We start from the raw sequence: 20357 nt of genomic DNA, 5'->3' as shown, positions 1-20357 counted from the left end.
GTAATTTTCCATAATTTGAATGGCAAACGTGTAATAACTATCTTAAAGATTTGTTATGAATTTTCAAGATGTTTTTTTTTTAATGACTTCAAAATATCTGTACATATATATGTATATATATATATATATATATTGAATAGGACTTCAAGATAATTCAACCGTAAGAATTTATCATGTATAATTTTTATTTTTTTAATTAATTAATTGATTAATCTTCTCCTTGCACATGCATACACCATTCTCATTGGGAATTAGAACGCGTGGAACTTACAAAAACTCATATTTTATTATACCAACTTAAAAACAAACAATTGCTCATTTGTTTAATCAAAACATGATCTCCAACTTAGGCCATACAAATACAATATATATATATATATATAGATATATATATATATATATATATTATTCTAATGAATTTTTAAAGAAAATTTTCTTTATCACTTCTTCAATGTTTTGGCTTTAAAAATATATTTAAATTTTAGTATGTTCTTTTAAAATTTTAATAAATTTATATAAATTCAAAAATATATTTTAAAATTCAAAATTCAAGGATTAATAATAAAAATTTTGATGAAAAATCTATCAAAATATTTTAATAAAAACTGACTCTGTATATATATATATATATATGTATCAATATATAACATATTGACGTGTCAAATATTAAATATATGGTTAAAATAATTATTTAATACAAAAATTTTGATTAAGTAAATAATATTTTTTTAGCAGTTATCAAGTTATTAAATATTCAACATAATATGAGATTTATATTTCTAATAAATAAAAAATCAATTATAATAAACAAATTTAATGAATATTTTGATAAATATGATTAAATTAAGAAAAATCCAATAAACTAAATAAACAGAAATGAAAGGAAAACAAGTCATTTTCTTAACCATAGTAGTTACCACCGGTAGTGTGAAAGGGTTGGACATAAAAGTAAATAGAATATTACTTTTCTTTCTTTTAAGTGAAAACGGAAAAAATATATATATATATATAAATATATATATTTGGGTCAAAGAGTAGGCCAATGAAGAAAAATCAAAAACCATGCACAAAATAACAGTGTGAAGCCAACTAATACGGAAAAGTATTTTATTATTATTTTTATTGTTGAGATAACAAAATAACAATATAAAAATAAAATCACGGTCCAATGCTGCCTATCAATCGCTTCTCTGTTTTCCGTCCAAATCAAACACCGCTGTCTTCCTTTTCTTTCCCGGGAAACAAACAAACAAAACAAACTCACAGCCCGTACTACGCGTCCATGTACAAAGTAACTCAGGTTGACACCCATATCCGCCTTTCTCATTTTCTTTTCTTCTTTCTCTGGGAAATCTTGGATCAGGGTTTTAGAACTTTCTAGTTTTTTTTTTTTTTCTTTCTCCTTTTTCTTTTTTTCTGGGTTTTCTCTTTCTGGGTCATATGGGTTCCAGTTTCTCTTTGCTCACTTCAGAACCAGATGGGTCTCTTCCTTCGCAATCAAAACCTGGTCTTGGTGACTTGCCTGAGGGTTGTGTGGCTTTGATTCTTGAATATTTGGAGCCGCAAGAGATTTGCAAATTGGCGAGGCTGAATCGGGCTTTTCGTGGAGCTTCTTGGGCCGATTTCGTTTGGGAATCGAAATTGCCATCGAATTATGAGGGTATTGTTCGGAAAGTGTTCGGTGATTCTGTGGGAAATTTGGGTAAGAGAGAGATTTTTGCGAAGCTTTGTCGGCCCAATACTTTTGATAAGGGGACCAAGGTGTGTTGCTTCGAAATTTACATTTTTTCTGTTTGGTGGCCTAGAAATGGGTGGAAAATGGTAGAAACTTGAAATTTTAAGATTGATGTAAACTCTTTTTTGATGGGTTTTTTTAAGTTTTCCGGGAACTAATGCAATTTAAGACTAAAAAATAAATAAATAAATATTCTACTCTTTTTTTTCTTTACCCCTCTCTATCTCTCTCCCCCTTTTTTATTTTTTGTTGTTATTTTCAATCTAAAAAAGGAGCTACTTAATCTGTTTCTTTTACCGGAAATTTTATTAAAAAATTTCAAGGATTTGGATTTCAGGTTTATGTACTTCTTTTTGCGGAGGAATACATTAATCTGAGCTAATTGTGATTTGGTGTGTGTTGTCATTTTCGGTTTTTGCAAAAATCGTATATTTTTTGTTTGGTTCAGAGAGAAAACGTGTGGAAAGAAGCAAACTTGATAAATGTTATAGATATTTTCGTTAATTTGGACCATTAGCCCAACTACTAGTCTGAGCTGAATAGTTAATTTAATTAAAAGATTTGTAAGCATAAAATATATCTGTTTCTTCATTTTTTGGGGTTTCTTGGTGACCAAACGGGATTTATGGATCGAACAATTCCTATCGTTATTTATTTATTTGTTCTATTTTTTTATTTTAGATTTTGTTTTTGATGGATATGAAATTTTGGGTTGAGTGCAGAAAGTCTGGCTGGATAAAAGTACAGGTGGTGTTTGTATGTCAATTTCTTCAAAGGGATTAGCAATCACAGGGATCGATGATCGAAGATATTGGAATTATATTCCAACTGAAGAATCAAGGTGAGATTCAGTCAAACTTTTTTTCTTTCTTCCTCTTCACGTATTCAAGTTCCGTTAAAATGGAAATATTTTGTATCAGTATTTTCACAAAATAGATGGCTGACGAAAGTCCAAGTTTCACATCAAATTTCCTTGCTGAAATTTTCAGAAGTATGTTTTTGTTATCCTCTTTTGTTTATTTTCTAAGTGCATGATTTTTTTGACATGATAGATTGTAGCTCTACAATTGTTTTGGTTTCTTAATGACTGTCTAATTGTGGGTATTTCCAGAGTGCCCTGCATGTTGCTTCCTTTCCGTCTTACTTCTTCATATTTTGGTAGAAAATGTGTCCTATGAAACTTTAGTATCCTTGAGACTGTAAATAATGGTGAATGTCATTTAGTCATGTAAAACTAATTGGCATTGGCAACAAGAACAAATGACAAGTTTTTCCTGGTTTCATGCTGTCTTTACATTGAAAAGATATGTTTCTCCTTTTTATATAGATGATCTTATTTAATGTTTATGGACATCGACATCTATTGAAAAGGATCAAATAGATAATTGTTTTTCAATAATGTTTGTGATTCCTATAGTATCAGTATGCAATTATGCTATGAATTTAAAACACCAAAGGATCTAGATACTGGTTGTTTCTTTGACGCACTGCATCCAGTTGACCGTTCCAACCTTTGTCAGGATAGACTGCATATGTTTTCTGCAATTAAATAGTAGGGCCCCATGTTCATGAGAAGAAACGGAAATAGACGTGGTTGTTTTTTTTCCTTCTGTGGATTATGCATCCTATATGCAGTGTTGCTTCATGTTTTCCTTCTGGTTCTTTGTGCTTAAATTGAGGCTCATCGGTGGAATAATATGTGTAGATGTAATTTTTCTCGTACTAATTTGGATCTCTCTTTCATCACGTATAGATTTCGCACTGTTGCATATCTCCAGCAAATTTGGTGGTTTGAAGTTGATGGAGAAATCGAGTTTCCATTACCTCCAGGGACTTACAGTCTATTTTTCAGGCTGCAGTTGGGGAAAGCCTACAAGAGGTTTGGTCGCCGAATCTGCAACCTCGAGCACATACACGGTTGGGACATAAAGCCAGTTCGATTCCAGCTATGGACTTCTGATGGTCAGAATACCACATCCCATTGCTTTTTGGGCGAGCCTGGAAAATGGAAGATCTACCATGTTGGAGACTTTGTTGTGGACAAATCGAATGCAGCAACAAAGATCAAGTTCTCAATGACTCAGATTGATTGCACGCATACAAAAGGTGGTCTCTGTTTAGACTCTGTACTTATATACCCAAGTGAATGTAGAGAGAGGTTAAAGCATTTTTAGATCGCACTTGACCTCTGAAGATAGGACAGTTTCCATGTATTATAGAGAAAGTAGGCGATGCCTGAAGAAAAACGTTCAATCTGGAAGCCCCATGTATTAAAAAGCAAGGCAACTAGGAAATGTGAATATGTTGTTTCATTTGTTCTACATAGTGAGTGTTTTCATGATTTGTACATCTCCATTTAAAGGGCTTTTTTGCGTCCTGTGGGATTTTGGTTGATCATGCAAGTTGCTAGTTGTAGTATGATTGGCTTTTTCTATCATTTTGTTGTTTAAAGAGTCTCAACTGGAGTTCCATTTTTTTCATTTCCATTTTCTGAATCAAAAATGATATTTTAGTTCTTGTAGATGTGAGACCGCCACTAATTCCAATTTCCAAATGCTCGTCCAATACACCTTTCGGTAATTTATATATTTTAAAATTTTCTTATTGAACAGCTTACAATCACTTATAGGCGGCCTTATTAGACACTTTATTAAGGCTTGCATGATCATGGATAAGATAAGGCTTACATGATCATGGATAAGAGTCTTACTTTACATGTCATTTGCTTTTGTGTTTTTTACCAAAGGGTGAAGTAGGGAATTGGTATATTAAATACAAGTTCTAAACTTATAACTTTACATGGAAGGCAAGGTTTTGAATTTCAAAGTCTCCTGTTGAAAATATGAAAGTAAAAATATAAAAAATTATTGAATACTAATAAAAATGATAAAAATGATAAAAATTTATGAAAATTTATTTTAAAAAATAGAACTTTTTATTAAAATTTTATTAGTTACTTATTTAATTAATTTATTATCAAATTAGCTATAAAAATTATAAAAATATTAAATGGATATTATATTGTTCTTAATTCAATCGAATTATAAGTTAATTGTTATAAATATATTATTAATTATAAACAAATATATCAAAAATATATGTTTAATAAAATTATTTATTAATTAAGATATATAGAACAATTATTAATAATTATATTATATTTTATAAATATCATTTTAATACTATAAACAATTTTAAATGGTTGGAAATTATTGGTATGTTCCATATTCTTATTTTTAAATTGTGAAATGTAATAAGTAATTCATTAAAAAAATATATCTCTTTAATAATTTTGTCTTTAATTGTTAATATTCCGTGGATATGAATATATTTTTTTACACATTTTAATTTTTATCTAAGTTCTAATTTTTATCCCATTTATAATATCTATTCAACTATTAAATTTATCATTACTAAATCTATATATATATAATAATTGATAATAGACTTATAACTTATGATACTAATTTTTTCTAAAAATATAATAAATTAGATTTGTCTCATGTAATTTTGAATCTTTTTGTGAAATGTAATTTTTTTAATTTTCATTTACTTAATTATTGAAAGACAATTAAAAGATAAAAAAAATTATCAATAATGTTAATTTAGTAAATTTTTTTATTAAATATCAATAATATTTATAAAATTGTTTGATAATATTTTTTTTATAGAAAAATCATAGATATTTTTAAAATTTTTATAGAAATTTCATAAAAATTTCAGAAGTTTTCATAAAAATTATAAATTTTTAAACCAAATTATAATGAATTTAATATGAATATTATAATAAAAAAATTTATTAAAATAATAGATAAATATTAAAAATGTCGATTAATATTATAAAAGTTATGTTCATTTCTATGTGGAATATGTTCATTTCTATGTGGAAGCTAAAGTTTAATTCCATATATTTGAAAAATAAAAATTATGCAGCAAGTTGGATACTTTAGCTAAGATTGGTGATAAAACGGCCATTGCCTGCCACTTGCAAAATTTCTGGTTGGAAACTGGCTTTTTGAGCGTTCAACAGCTGTCCTTAAATATCATATTCTATTTTACCGATGAATAGCGTGTCACTAGCCTTGTCAAGTGAACTTTCCCGAGCCTACCAAAAGCACTAACATACTTTTTAATTAGCTGTTACCTGTTTTGTTTTCCTCTATTAATATAATCAATCATGGATGTGCAATTCCATCATCCAATATCAATATTCATTTGTTGTTTTCGTTTCCTTTTGTTTTTGAGATAAATCTGATTCATCTGTTTACTGTATTATACTATTCATATCCAATATCAGTATTCATTTGTCGTTTTCCTTTCCTTTTGTTTTTGAGATAAATCTGACCCATCTGTTTACTGTATTATATACTATTCATATATTTAACATATCTTCTTGTACTATTTATCTTTTTAACATATCTTACATTTAACCAGGAAAAGCCACATCTGAAATGACAATACTACCAGTGCATAAAGATTTTTTCAATTGAACAAAAATAAAATTAACATTGTTGTATATAATAATGCTATAAACCTTCATATTGGCAAAAAGACCCTTTTATAACATGTATATGCACCTACCACTGCACAAACTGGCCTAACCCAAAAATGCAAACTGAAGGGCTATTCATGGCTTTTTTTTTTTTTTTTAATTGTTTATGTCATAAGCAAAAATTCTACTACCTTTCTTGATGACCACTGCTTAAATTCAAAAGTAGATGAGAGGATTTCAGACAAATCTGATTCTGCATTTATAAAGTAGGGACTTGCACTAGTTCATGCCAAAAGCTAAAGCTAGCCCTCAGGTTGTTAGCCTACCATGTAATTCTTCCCAAAAAGTTTGCAGGGGCAATTGCAGCTTCTTTGCTATTAACATCTATTCCCCCGGGCTATGATCGGAACTTCCACCTCATCCTCATTTATTGCTCTCATGTTCTTCATCTCCTGCAGTATTTTGTGGATCATGCAGTTCTGTGTAATCTGACCACTGCATTCCAAAGAACTTGACAAGCCATTGACCAGCAAGTTTTTAGCCATTTTTGAATATGTGGTTTTGGGTCCATGAAATGATTTAGAAGATGGTTCTTGGTTAGGCGTATGAGTTTCCTGTTTCGCTGGGCTCGGGATGGAGGTCACTATGTTTTGTGTCATCAATTTGTGGAAGTAACCAGGCAGTGCAGAAGCCGCCTGTTCTAAACCAGTTGCAAGTGGATTGGACGTGTTTGAGATATCATTTGCGTTAGCACCAACACCATGAGATGTAGCCATCTCATTCAGTGGCAGATCTTGAGCTCTTTCTAGCTGCTTATTTTCTCCTGATTCCCCTGCTGCCTGAAGCTTGGTTGTGTAATTTTTGAAGCTCTCTATAAACAAAATTGTAATCAATTATGAGGAATGTGATTCTATGAGTAAACAAGCTAGCCTAACAGTAAGGTTTTCCCCTTTTTTTTTTCAATAGGGGGGAAAAAAAAATCAAAAAGAAAAAAGAGCAGACAAAAACATGATAACACTGCAGGATAACCAAAATCAATGTTCACCCGAAAAGCATTCTAATTTGTAATATGCCTTGTTAGTAAATATCAGACCAAAACAAAAAAAATGTACCTAGGGGGCTAAATTATGGAGCAATTTATCCTTTATCAGAGAAGAAAGAGTAACATTAAAGGAAATCCTAAACCTTCTTATCGAAAAAGAAAAAAGAACCAGAACAGCTTCAACAAAAAATGTAGTTACTTACCGATTGGACCAGTGTGATTATCCTTGCAGAAAGTCATTAAATCTGTCATAGTGTTGGCAATATCAGCCACCTGTTAAATAATAACATTTCAAATGTTAAGAACATGTAGAAAATGAAACATTAGTTTGCAAGGAAAACAAATACAATTTGTCTAAATGCACCTGCAAGGAACGAGTGTATCTCTTTGAAAATCCAAAATCATCAACCAACTGCAAATCCAAAGCTTTTGCAAGCCAAAAACCAGCTTCCTGGACCCTACAGTTAGTACAAAAATGAAGAACATGAATGTAAAATTATATATTATAAATGAGTATAGTATATTTATATGTGATTTCTCATCTACGTGGTGTTTCATTCTCTGGGTATTCCAATCTCAATAACCAATGAAATTCATCTACATTTTACTTTTATCTAAGGTTTGGAAATCCTTTAATCTTTATGACGTAGCAAATCTTAATAATGATGATGAACTCAGTCATGTTATTCTGGGACTAAAACTCTTTTATCTCTGATCTTTTTCAACACTGATACAAATGTACTATCTTCTACTTGTTTCTTTTTCCATTTGAGTGTTTCTCAACGGCTGAAAGACACACTAAGCATTATCACAAAAGATGTCCATTCTAAATCTTATCAACCAATTTGGATGAAGTCTGAAAAATCCCTTAAATAAAAGGCATAACAGAGGAGTACAAAATCACTTTAGCTGGAAACCAAGTACAATTACACCATTCATGTACTAGTTTGGACAATCCATTAAAAATCATAATCATGGAAAACATCAACTGAAAAGAAAAACACAAAGTTCTTACAGATTGCGATTTGCTCGTAAATCCTGTGGTGAAACCTCACCAGACCCACTATTATCAATGGAGCTTTCGTATTTTTGGGCAGCATTAACAAACTGATTAACCTAGAATCATGACATGTTTCAAGAACTTATATTACATTAATGTTGCGTCTGCTGAGAATAGCAAATCTAAAGTTATTAAATTTATGAAGAATCTAAACAGCAAATTTAAACTACATGGAATTTGTAACCAGAAACAACAGGTACCTGTGATTCAACCAAGCTACGAGGATGGTATACTTCATGACAGCGTGCACAAAATTCCCAGGACAATATCTGAAAAGCATATGTTAAAAATGAGCATAAAATCACCATATTTATGATACATTTTCAGTAATTATGCTGGACAAGGTGTTAAAATACTGATTGAAATCGCATTCACCTTGAAATCCTGATTGAAAACTACGCGAAGTTGACCCTCATGAACAACACGAAGTTGCTCATAAACACTCTCTTGAACTGCCTTTCCATATTCCAGCATCATTAATCCTGAAGGGAATCTATACCCACGAGGGCAATCAAGAAACAAGAGTTCATCGATCACACCAGTCTCAAATGTCAATTTACTGAGCCTAGTGTAACGGTCCGCACCTTTAGAATGGCTTAGTGGCATTTTCGTAAATATTTGAAGGTCGGGATCTTCGATCCCGGGCCGTGGGAAGTTCTTAAGAATGTCACTAGGATGGTGCATATCGAATGGCAAGCCAAGATGTGAAGGTTTGCTAGAGAAAACCCCATTATGATTCCTCGCACAAAGTGATATCTATGGGTGCCAGAAAGGAAATGGCTCAATAAGCTCTTTAGGGGGGTGGTCCGTGTTGGCTCTCCACGGCCCCCGGCTCCGGCTTCTAGCTTGGGCTAAGCGAGCTTCCCATGGGCGACGGCAAGCCATGGGGCGGACATATAGTGCCACGAAGGTGGGCATATGTCTCCGAGGGACAGGGAGTCCCGAGGACAGTACCGGTAGGCGCTATGAGCTGGTATTGCGCGTCACTCCTGTGTCAGAGGCTAAGTGTAGCATTCGCTATGCCGTTTTCTATCGGCTATGCCAAGAACACACGTAGGCCTTTGTTACAAGGTTGTGGCAAATGTGCCAATGAGCGGGGGCTCGGGTTCTGCCTCGCTCAAGAGGGTCGGAAGCTAAATAGGCACGGACGGGGCGACACCGTGCCATCGGGTGACATTCATATGTGGGCTTCCAACCTTGTGTTGCTACCCTGAGGGCATGTTGGCATGATGCTGGTGTGCATGCTCTAGGGTCGGATGCTATTCGAGATGTGCATGGACCAAGGCCCGAGTGAAGAGATGGGTTGCTGGCTAGATCTTGGCACAAGATTGAGTAACAAGCTACCGAGTGGGCGCAAGGCCATCGGGCTAGCTTGCTGAGCGACACGAGCCATGACGACTATGGGAACCTCATGAGCATACAATTGGTATCAGATGGGTCGATATATGAACTCGGATAGTGAAAAGGCTGGCCATGACTGGAGAGTCTTGGCGCCGCACGGTCTATTCCGCTGCATAAAATGTAGGACCGTGACAAGTGGTATCAGAGCCCGGTTTGTCCTGCAATAGGCGAACCGAGGAACGGATGGTATTGGTTGGTGATGCTTGGATCCGTAGAACCCCGATGCTACTGTGAAGGGGGCATTCTTGCATGGAGCATGGTTAGTTGTGGCGGCATGCCCAACTTGAATATGATGTGGGGATGTTCACCAAACGAGTACCAGTGTGCGATACAAATACACTTTAACTGGATGCTCGAGCAGCGAGGCAAATGCGAAGTTCATGAATGGGACAAGCATTTGGAATAAGTGACTGGTGCTCAGAAAGGAATTCATGCGTCGTTAAATGAGAGTACAAGCCGTAAGTAGTGCAGTTCTCTTGAATAATTGAGGGCTTGTTAGCCATGTGTTTCTTTTGGTGTATTGGTCTTAAGAATTACAGAAAATACCAAAAATAGATCCATTTTGACGAAGAGTCTTGACAGCCACAAAGAGTGGGGAAGAAAGAGCAAGCCAGTGCGGCTGGGTGGCAGAGGCCACGTTTGTCCAAGAGAAAATACAACCTTGTCGAAGCGAATGAGAAGTCAAGACGAGTGGATGCGTGGAGCACTGTAAATTTGCCAGAGGGCAAAACTGGCTCAGAGGAGGAGCCGAGATACAAAAGTGAGCAAGATTGAGGCAAAGAACTAAGGAAAGGACTTAGTTCAAGATGACACTAGGTGTCAACAGCCGAAATAAGGAGGTCGCAGAAGAGAGGACCTCCATTCAAGATGTGGTAACTCGTCGGGAAGAGGATGCCACTTGCGCAAGGGTTGGCTTTGGAAGCCACAAGGATAAATGCACACTCGAGGGATGTTGTGCATAAATTTGCCTTTGGAGAAGGCAAAGCTAGCTTGAGAATTGCTAGCACATCACCATCGTGGAGATGGAAATTTGAGATGCACACTCGAGGGATGTTGTGCATAAATTTGCCTTTGGAGAAGGCAAAGCTAGCTTGAGAATTGCTAGCACATCACCATCGTGGAGATGGAAATTTGAGATGCACACTCAAGGGATGTTGTGCATAAATTTGCCTTTGGAGAAGGCAAAGCTAGCTTGAGAATTGCTAGCACCTCACCATCGTGGAGATGGAAATTTGAGCGCGGGAACAAGAGCTAAGAAGGGAAACTTAGCTCGTCACGGCAACAGAGTGCCGAAAAAGCATGAAGTGGAGTTCAAGAGAGAGGAGAACTACCACATGAAGAACTCTCGAGTTTGGGTACCGTTGGGATAGTTGACGTAGGGGCACCACCTGAGAGGAGACGGTGTGCTCGATGAGAGGGTCAATGTTACCATCGGATTACTTGGTAGAGTTCGGTCCACGGGAGGACCTTGAAGGCAAGAGAGTGCCTTACTTTGGAGCTCGGGAAGCTATTCGTCCAAGAGGGACAATAAGCGTTGGCTTGGGTGCCAACAAGTGAAGAGAACATTTGTCCAAGGGGGACACGAGTCTGGCTTGGGTGCCAGCGAGATATACAAAAGGCAGAATTCGTCCGAGAGGGACACCATCTGCATATGGAGCTGAAAGTGCGGGGCGAAGCACTAATTTATGCACAAGGAGGTGCATGTTTTGAGGAAAGCTTGAGTTTGGGTGAACGCATGCAATAGGTCCTTGGCCAAGTCCAAGAGTGGGCGCGCGAAGGTCATCACAGAGGGTGATTCTACAGAGGTAGAGGGACGACGTATGCAGGATCTTGAGTTTGAGCCTAAAGAGCTTATGTGGATGAAAGGTGTTGCGCGGAGTGCAGGAGTCTTGAAGATAGCAAGCGGGCACGTCGATGAGGGCATCGACGTAATGAAGTGGGGGAGGATGTAACGGTCCGCACCTTTAGAATGGCTTAGTGGCATTTTCGTAAATATTTGAAGGTCGGGATCTTCGATCCCGGGCCGTGGGAAGTTCTTAAGAATGTCACTAGGATGGTGCATATCGAATGGCAAGCCAAGATGTGAAGGTTTGCTAGAGAAAACCCCATTATGATTCCTCGCACAAAGTGATATCTATGGGTGCCAGAAAGGAAATGGCTCAATAAGCTCTTTAGGGGGGTGGTCCGTGTTGGCTCTCCACGGCCCCCGGCTCCGGCTTCTAGCTTGGGCTAAGCGAGCTTCCCATGGGCGACGGCAAGCCATGGGGCGGACATATAGTGCCACGAAGGTGGGCATATGTCTCCGAGGGACAGGGAGTCCCGAGGACAGTACCGGTAGGCGCTATGAGCTGGTATTGCGCGTCACTCCTGTGTCAGAGGCTAAGTGTAGCATTCGCTATGCCGTTTTCTATCGGCTATGCCAAGAACACACGTAGGCCTTTGTTACAAGGTTGTGGCAAATGTGCCAATGAGCGGGGGCTCGGGTTCTGCCTCGCTCAAGAGGGTCGGAAGCTAAATAGGCACGGACGGGGCGACACCGTGCCATCGGGTGACATTCATATGTGGGCTTCCAACCTTGTGTTGCTACCCTGAGGGCATGTTGGCATGATGCTGGTGTGCATGCTCTAGGGTCGGATGCTATTCGAGATGTGCATGGACCAAGGCCCGAGTGAAGAGATGGGTTGCTGGCTAGATCTTGGCACAAGATTGAGTAACAAGCTACCGAGTGGGCGCAAGGCCATCGGGCTAGCTTGCTGAGCGACACGAGCCATGACGACTATGGGAACCTCATGAGCATACAATTGGTATCAGATGGGTCGATATATGAACTCGGATAGTGAAAAGGCTGGCCATGACTGGAGAGTCTTGGCGCCGCACGGTCTATTCCGCTGCATAAAATGTAGGACCGTGACACTAGGCAGAACTTCATAAACAGCCTCTGCCAAGCAGGAAAGGACCAGTAAAAGTTACTTGCCATAAATAAATGCAATGCAGATAATAAGCTTCACTAACTCTGAATGAATGCTTTCTTACCAAACCCTTTCCCTGATCTACAACCGCATATTTCACATTGCCAACCATCCTGAAAAGACAAAAACAGAAGTTAACAATTTCAACCCACAACTTAGGAAAGAATTATTAAAGGAAAAATGTATATATACAATAAAGAATTCACATGAAGGCATGGACAACAAAGAGTATACAAGTGAATGCCTATATGTCACAGAAATATAACGCAAGAAAAAGAAAATTGTTAGAATGAGAGAAAATTACTGGGATACAAATAATCTTAAAGTGAAAAACAAAACATATTGGCAGGCTGAATACAGACCATGGCTGCATGGGAGAAGAAACTGTTGTCTTGATGTTCCGCTTTATCATACAAAGACACGCACCACCTTCTCTTTGCACACGGAGCATAATACTCCGCAACAAATTCCCTCCAATACGCCATACCATTGTCCTAAATAGCAAACAAAGTTTGAGTCATGACCAGTATGAAGTTAGTATATGACAATGCAAAATTTAATCACTACTGTACTAATAGTATAACGCTCACAGGTGGTCGATGTCTAAGATGAAATATGTACTGCATTAGCCGGCGTGAACATGCACCTTCATCTGATGGTTGCAAAGCAGTACTAGTTGCACTATTCACCCCCAGATATTGCTGTTGGTTCTTCATTGGTTGTTGCTGTGGTTGCATGTGAACTCCCTGCAACTTTGGGTGGTTCTGGTTCCAGGACATATGGTTGTGAAACAATGCCTGGAGCTGAGGGGTATATCTCTGTAACTGCATAGAGTTCTGACTCTGCAGAAGCTGTTGAATGCTATACTGGTTCTGAAGAGCCTCTTCTTTAATGTCTAATCTGGGTTTCTTATGCCTCTGAGTTGAATCAATGGGCTCTTGTTTTACCCCAATAACAAGTGAATTGTAGTGCTTCTGTGATTCTTGAGAAGTCATAACAGAAAAAACATCTTCTACTTGTTTGTTTTTAAGCATCTCGGACCTGTTTTGGGGTACATTGAAGGTGTGCTGAGCTATGGAGGAACCATTTAGGAGTGAAGATGAAGACAGAGTAGGAACATTAATGTTGGATTCGATGGTGGTATTGGAACTTCTGTGAGAGTAAGGAATCTTTGGAAATATAAAGTTAGCATCCATGACTGAAGAACTTGCAGTTCTGGGTGTTGAACTTGACAAGTTTCCAGAAGAGGCATCTAAGAGAGAAGCTATAACAGCTTGGAATTGTCCACGCTTCTGAAGCAAGTTATCAGAGCTTGAGGACTGAACAAAGCCTCCACTTGGTGCCATAGAATGAGCTGCCAATTCATGGCTGGAATCTAAGAAGGCCTCCAGAGACATTCCTTATTCCTTCAACGCCAAATTGGAATCATATATGAATGTAGACAAAGATATCCTACAAGAGAAACCAAAATGAATAGTGGATTGAAGGGTAATAGAGCTCAAATGGAACCAGTAATTTTGATACTTCAAGCATAAGTTAAATTTTCTTATATTTTTATAGACCCTTTGTTAATATTGGTAAAAAAAAGGGAAAAAAAAAATCAGGAATTATCTTAAACTGCTTGTGATGGATACTTGCCTCAAGAATAAAAGTAAAATTAAAATTACACGATATCTCTTCAGAAAACCATCTATTATATCAAAAGAAGAAATGAAAACAATCTCTTCAGAAAACCATCTACTATACCAAATGAAGAAATGAAAACAATGGCACGACAGGAATGCATATAAAACCAGAGTCTCAAAGACTCAATATGAAGCTAAAGGCAATAGTTAGCCAGCACCCAGTATTGCTTAATACTGGATAGTCACCCAAAAAAAAAAAAAAAAAAAAAAACAAGGAATTTCATAGATCTCAAGCTCTATTACCAAATAAAAGCATAAACAAGGTTCAAACGCATGGTTACCAAACAAGAATATATATATATATATATAAAAATATATATAAACTTATTGTAAAAATTTTGCTTTTGTGGCCTCAATTCAGATGTTCATCACCTCGATAACTAATCTCAACATCATCAAAAAAATCATCACTTATTTGCAAAACTTAACTATTAGACATTTTATTCTCAAAGAGCTAAACTTTACAGTTGATAGAGACACCTCATTGCCCCGTTGAACTGAATAAACAAAGGGGTGAAAAACAATTTTTGACACCCATGATTTAGCTCAAAGAAAATAATTAAAAAAAAAATAATACCAAAACAATAAAAAAAAAAGAAACTGCTCAAAGCAAAAACAGAAATCATTATGTCCAACATTATTTCCAAATAAAACCAACCCTTTTACACATATTTCGACACGGTTTCAAACGAGAGCTATTTCAATGCCCATGGTTATCCTATCTTTAACCCAGGTCATAGTTTTTTTTTTTTTTTTTTTCTGATTCCAAAGGAGGAAAGTATCAAAACCTTTTTAATGTTTACTTTTTTCTCACAGGCATTTTCTCGGAAATTAAACACCCTTCTTTCTTACTAAAGCAGTTAAAGTCCAGACAAAGAAAAGAAAAAAATTATGGGTTTGATTTGTTACACAAAGCAGGTGCAACAAAGAAAGTAAAGAAAGAAGTCAAATTTCATACCCGAAAAAAAGAAAGCAACAAAGAGAAAAAGGAAAATGGTATAATGGGCTGCCCGTTAAAGTGTTAAAAGCATGGAAAAAGACATATGAAGAATAGGAAGAGTTTAAGCAAAGTGTAAGCAGAACCGCCATGGACTTGAGGCAGAGTAAGGTTGGAGTTATATTGTGAGCGGGAAGAGGCACCGAGTGAGTGAGTGAGCAGTAGGGGAAGGGGGTGACCGGCTGTACAGGTTACCAATTGCAGGACACGCGTCATACCTCTATCAGCCACGTACTCTGTGGAGATTGCACGGTGGCAATATAAACTTTCTTGTCCCCTTCTGTTCTTTTCTCTTCTTGCCCTCCTATTTTTCTTGTAATTGCAATATTGCCCTTGGTCAATCTGTTCTCTGTCTGCCTCTTTTATTGTTTCTTTGCTTTTGGAGTGTCAGTGATGATGATTTTGGCATGGAGGATGAGTTTTTGACAGAATGGTTTGGATTTTTGTTATTAAATAGTGAGAAGAAAAATTTAATAACAAAAAAAAAGATTGTATTTAGGAACATTGTAAAATGTGGTTCTACAAGCACCTTCTACTACTATTGCCATGTTTCTGAATCATTTTCATAAGATTAACAAGATCAGACATTGAAAATATAGTACTTTTGGGGTTAAAAACAAGCTAATTAAGGAACTTCAATGAATAATATAACAATTTATGTAGTTTGACATACACTAAGTCATAAGATTTTTTCTTTATCCAAAAAAAAAAAAGTCATAAGATTTTTATTCCCAATCATTCAAAGCAGATCCACAGAAAAAGACCCAATAAAAATAACCATATCCTTTCTTTATTCGCCCACGATGATCTGCAATATCAATTCTCTTATCAGATACACTTCCATAGCTGTAAAATAATTGATTTTAATATTTATTTTCAATGAAAAATGGTATAAATTTCAGCTTGCTTTAGATCTATTGCTGCCCTTATTTGGGTTTTAAATTTAGAGCCATTAGACAAATGTTTCCACACGGTCAAGGTCAAGGTCTCTAGCTTATGAAGAGATGGGTTATGATGTGATGATTAACAGAATGTTGAATTTTATAACCAAAGAAAATAAGAACTGAAGGAATTATAATACCAGCATCTGGTATTTATCCACTAAGCGTACAAAAACATAAACATGGTGGTTATTTTGGTCTACTTAATGCCATTCACAAGATGTATTGGTCTTTTTTTGTGCCTGAGAACATAAAAAGATAGATCAGTAAACTTAAAAACAATCAAAACCTTCACTAAAATTTAATAAATTACAATTGTATGGTAATCATGAAGCGGAAAAATAGGTCAACATGGTTGCAAAAATGGGTTTCTTGTTTTCTCCTCCCATTGTTCCTTGCTCAGTAAGATTGCGACTGCTGCAGATTCCAGAAGTGAAGCATCTCATGCACTATTCAAACCCCATCTCAATGCATAAACTTCTTCAACATAACTATGAAGATAAACACAAATTCATACTATTTTTAAAGAACAATCTAATCATCTTTGCTGCTCAGCATTATCAGGCCTGCGATATGGCATGTATCTATGGTCCTTGGCAGCATTCTTCCGCCTCCTTTTTTCAATGTAAGCTTCAAGTTTGCCAGATGCCTGGATTATATGAAAGTGTTATAATTAGTATGCCACAACATACCGAATGCATATTTCCATATCATGGCTGAAAGTGAGTAGACTGATACCTTAAGTTCTTCATATTTTTCAACCAGCCTTTTCTTTCGGACCTCAGCTGCAAACACAAATGGTGAGTCAGACTGTATCATATACATGATTAAGCAAAGCTAAGAATGAGAAATTATCTCCTAGAAGCTAAGACAAACAGAGCAACAGAGAGAGAAGAATAGAGAGAAAGGGATACATTTCTTAAGATAAAAGGGTTGTTTTCCTTGCTTTGCTGCTTCCTTCTCATTTTTCTTGTGCTCAGCCAGAATTTTAGCATCAGTATGCTTTACTGACTTGTACTTCAACTGTTTGTCCTGCAAATGTGCAATGAAAATGAAAGAGTCCATTAAAAAACTGCTCCAAATTTCCATAGAGATAAACAAAAATTAGAGAAGTACATATTGGGTAAATGACCAGAATCGGTATGACACATAAATAGGCCAAGCACTTACAATCCAAGATAAGCGATCTTTTATTTCTTTAGTGACTTCTGGGTTATTGGTTTTCTTTAATTGCTTGCGTAATTCCTGTAATAACCAAAAGTTACAGTCACAAACAGGAAATGAGCACTCAAGTCATATATACGAAACCATAACTTATTTAAGAAAATTACCTCTCTTTCAGCAGGAAGCTCCTCTGAGTACAGAAAACTATATCTCTTCCTAAACCTGTGAGATCATCTTAATAGTATTACTTACAACAAAAAAACATATAAGCTTTAAAAGAAAATTCAATCAATTTGCATAAGGTGGAGTACCACTATGTGATTTATAGAACAAAAAATAAGCATTGAAAGAAAATAAAAGAAGTATTGCCAGGCCGTTGGCAAGTCAGAACAGTTACCAAATAAAATTACAGATATGAAGTGTTCTTGAGAATAATCATTAGGAATAAGTCGTCAACGTGAGAAGTCAAACAATAACTTAGTGCCCCTTTAAATAATACCACAAAGATTGGTGGTTATTTTCCCTTTTAAATAATTGAAATGCCAATATCCCAGGAAACGATTCTTCATGTTTTTTCATCCTAGTGATACAGATACTAAATTTGAAGCATGCATCAAAAACCTCCATATTACATAATATTCCAGGACTACTGTATAGTCAATGGTCGTTTCCACATTACCATCAATATGCAAGGTAAATTAACTCTCAGATTTCTAAATTGCTTCAATTATGTGGTATTCAAAAGTCAGAGAGGAACAGACAGATAGACGAACGGAGGAAGAAAGCAACTAATGACTGGAAGCTAACAAGGCTTACAGTGTAAAGCGCCCCATTAGTAAGGCTACTAATAAGAAAACACTATTACCCCTTAAGCAAGCAACAGCCTTTAAGCAAGCCCCATACTCACATAAATGCATACAGGAGAAACAGAAGAGAGAGAGAGAGAGAGAGATGCTTACCCGTCAACATCAAGTGTACCACACAATGATTCAAATCGTGGGTCACAGACCACCTAAACAAGCAGTAAAATGACATGAACCGTCAAAAGGCTTTATGCTTACGTGCTGATAAACATAAATTTAACAAGTTTCACATCATACCGATAAGAAAATTGAGGAAATAATTAACTAATAGTTGTTTGTTAATTGATGTCTTCTCATTCTTAGATTTCACAACTACAAAATTTCAACAATCCCACCAAAATAACAGAGATTTTTCACCATTTTGAAGGAAAAATTTAACGAATTTTAGATTTTTTCCTTGCAAATTGAGCGACAAGAATAAACATAAATTTAGAAAGTCTAGTCTTTGTATCATGTGACTAAATCTAAAACAACAATTTGTCCCAAAAGAAAAAATCGTATAAAACTGTATTTGATACCTTAATGTTCTACAGATAAAAATAAATAAAAACTGAAACTCATAAAAGAAGCTGCACTTAGCTATCACAATTCACAAAATTTTCACCATTGCTTAGTTTCATAAAATAAAAAACATGGAACCTACCGTATCATGAGAAGGATAAGAACCAAAATGGTTTCAATCCTCAATAAATAAACAAACCCCACAAGTCAAAAGGCCATCTAACTTGTCAAAAAAAATTAATAATAAGGCCAAACCGACTTCAGTGCTTCAATTACGAACCCTATGACTTGTTATTAACAAAACAATTAGTTATAAAGAACAACCTCCCAATTGATTTCAATAAGTTTAATAATAATTAACATAAATATCGATCACAATCACCTTTTTTGGAGCTTGGATAACCTCTCTAAATCTACCAACGGGCTTCTTAGAACTAGCTTCCAGTGGCCTTCACAAAATCACATAAAAATCAGAAACTTTTTTTTTAACTACATTATAAAACCAAACCCAATACAACAAACCAAATGTTTTTTTTACTCAAATTTACCTGTTTTTATTGGCCCTTCCACTTTTCTTCACTTCATTGTGCTTCTGGTACACTGAATACGACCCATCAGAGCGTGCCTTCTGCAAATCCCCGAATGTCACATCCGCTAGTTCCCTCTCTATCTCCTCCTCCTACCATCATAAATTAAAATTAAAATTAAAAAAAAAAATCCATCTTTGTTCGAATTTTTTTTTTAATCAAATTTGTTATTGAAATATGATATCATAAATTAAAAAAAAATAAAAAAACCTCGATTACCCACTTCTTCTGAAGAAGAGGAAGATTCATGTTCTTCTTCTTCTTCTTCTTCTTCTTCTTCACTATCTTGGAACTTGGTTTTGTTTGACTTCATGATTTCGTTGGATTTCCTCATTCTGATATGAAAAAAACAAATATGGGTAGAGAAAGTGCGAGTACCCCAAAAAAAAAAAAAAATCTAAGAATCGTTGAACTAAGAATTTAAGGAGGTAAAAAACCCTGATTAGAAAGAAAGAGAAACCTGGAGAGAGAGAGAGAGAGAGAGAAAGAGAAGACACAGTGGCAGCGGCTGTCGTCGTCGGCAACAATATGGTAGCGGTGGGCTCGCTGGTTTAGGTCGAGTTTTTAACTTTAAAAATCAGTGTGGGAAAATCAGACGGTGGGTAATTTGTTGTCTTAAATAGTTCAGATACCATGCGGTAGAGACCATGAGAAGAAACATTAATAACCTATCAATACTTGCCATGTATGTAATTATAAAATTTAAATATATATATATATATATATGGGTTTTATTTGGATGGATAAGAAAAAAAAAATACCCCAACGGTTTCGATCTGAACAGGTTGAATTTCATCAGGTGCATCAGTTTGATTCAGAGAAAATATTAATAGAGACAAAAATGTTGACAATATGATTTTAAGTAAAAATTGAGAAAAATATTGATAAAAACTTAAACAAAATCATGGAGACTTTTAATT

General features: G+C 35.7%; 3 protein-coding genes across 7 annotated transcripts; 1 reads left to right on the top strand and 2 right to left on the bottom strand.

Annotated features, from left to right (window-relative positions):
• Positions 1-1074: 1074 nt before the first annotated feature.
• On the top strand, positions 1075-4215 carry LOC107430023 (F-box protein PP2-A12). 2 transcript variants are annotated; one of them, XM_016040803.4, is made up of 3 exons: positions 1075-1761; positions 2458-2576; positions 3588-4215. In XM_016040803.4, the coding sequence occupies exons 1-3, from the start codon at positions 1441-1443 to the stop codon at positions 3907-3909; spliced, it is 762 nt and encodes a 253-aa protein (XP_015896289.1). In that variant the 5' UTR covers positions 1075-1440; the 3' UTR covers positions 3910-4215. The 2 variants fall into 2 exon arrangements, with proteins under 2 accessions (XP_015896289.1, XP_015896288.1); XM_016040802.4 differs by having other exon boundaries at positions 1080-1761; positions 3489-4215.
• Positions 4216-6202: 1987 nt separating this feature from the next.
• On the bottom strand, positions 6203-15501 carry LOC107430030 (probable transcriptional regulator SLK2). Of its 3 annotated transcripts, none has more exons than XM_025078726.3 (11): positions 15343-15501; positions 13290-14151; positions 13062-13193; positions 12764-12812; positions 12648-12668; positions 8705-8898; positions 8530-8598; positions 8285-8385; positions 7634-7727; positions 7473-7542; positions 6203-7098 (listed from the first exon to the last, which is right to left on the bottom strand). In XM_025078726.3, the coding sequence occupies exons 2-11, from the start codon at positions 14094-14096 to the stop codon at positions 6605-6607; spliced, it is 2031 nt and encodes a 676-aa protein (XP_024934494.2). In that variant the 5' UTR covers positions 14097-14151; positions 15343-15501; the 3' UTR covers positions 6203-6604. The 3 variants fall into 3 exon arrangements, with proteins under 3 accessions (XP_024934494.2, XP_060674274.1, XP_060674275.1); XM_060818291.1 differs by having other exon boundaries at positions 15043-15488; XM_060818292.1 differs by lacking the exon at positions 15343-15501 and having other exon boundaries at positions 13290-14766.
• A 1088-nt stretch (positions 15502-16589) lies between these two features.
• LOC107430024 (uncharacterized) lies at positions 16590-20049 on the bottom strand. 2 transcript variants are annotated; one of them, XM_016040805.4, is made up of 10 exons: positions 19898-20049; positions 19661-19772; positions 19399-19529; positions 19233-19299; positions 18446-18498; positions 17654-17708; positions 17493-17567; positions 17237-17354; positions 17061-17107; positions 16590-16971 (listed from the first exon to the last, which is right to left on the bottom strand). In XM_016040805.4, the coding sequence occupies exons 2-10, from the start codon at positions 19769-19771 to the stop codon at positions 16861-16863; spliced, it is 768 nt and encodes a 255-aa protein (XP_015896291.2). In that variant the 5' UTR covers position 19772; positions 19898-20049; the 3' UTR covers positions 16590-16860. The 2 variants fall into 2 exon arrangements, with proteins under 2 accessions (XP_015896291.2, XP_060674273.1); XM_060818290.1 differs by having other exon boundaries at positions 19661-19775; positions 19903-20017.
• Positions 20050-20357: the final 308 nt, after the last annotated feature.

The sequence above is a fragment of the Ziziphus jujuba genome, chromosome 6, assembly GCF_031755915.1.
Source record: "Ziziphus jujuba cultivar Dongzao chromosome 6, ASM3175591v1".
NCBI lineage: Eukaryota > Viridiplantae > Streptophyta > Magnoliopsida > Rosales > Rhamnaceae > Ziziphus > Ziziphus jujuba.
The sequence above is the reverse complement of the archived record's forward strand: the minus strand, read 5'-3'. Positions and strand labels throughout refer to the sequence as shown.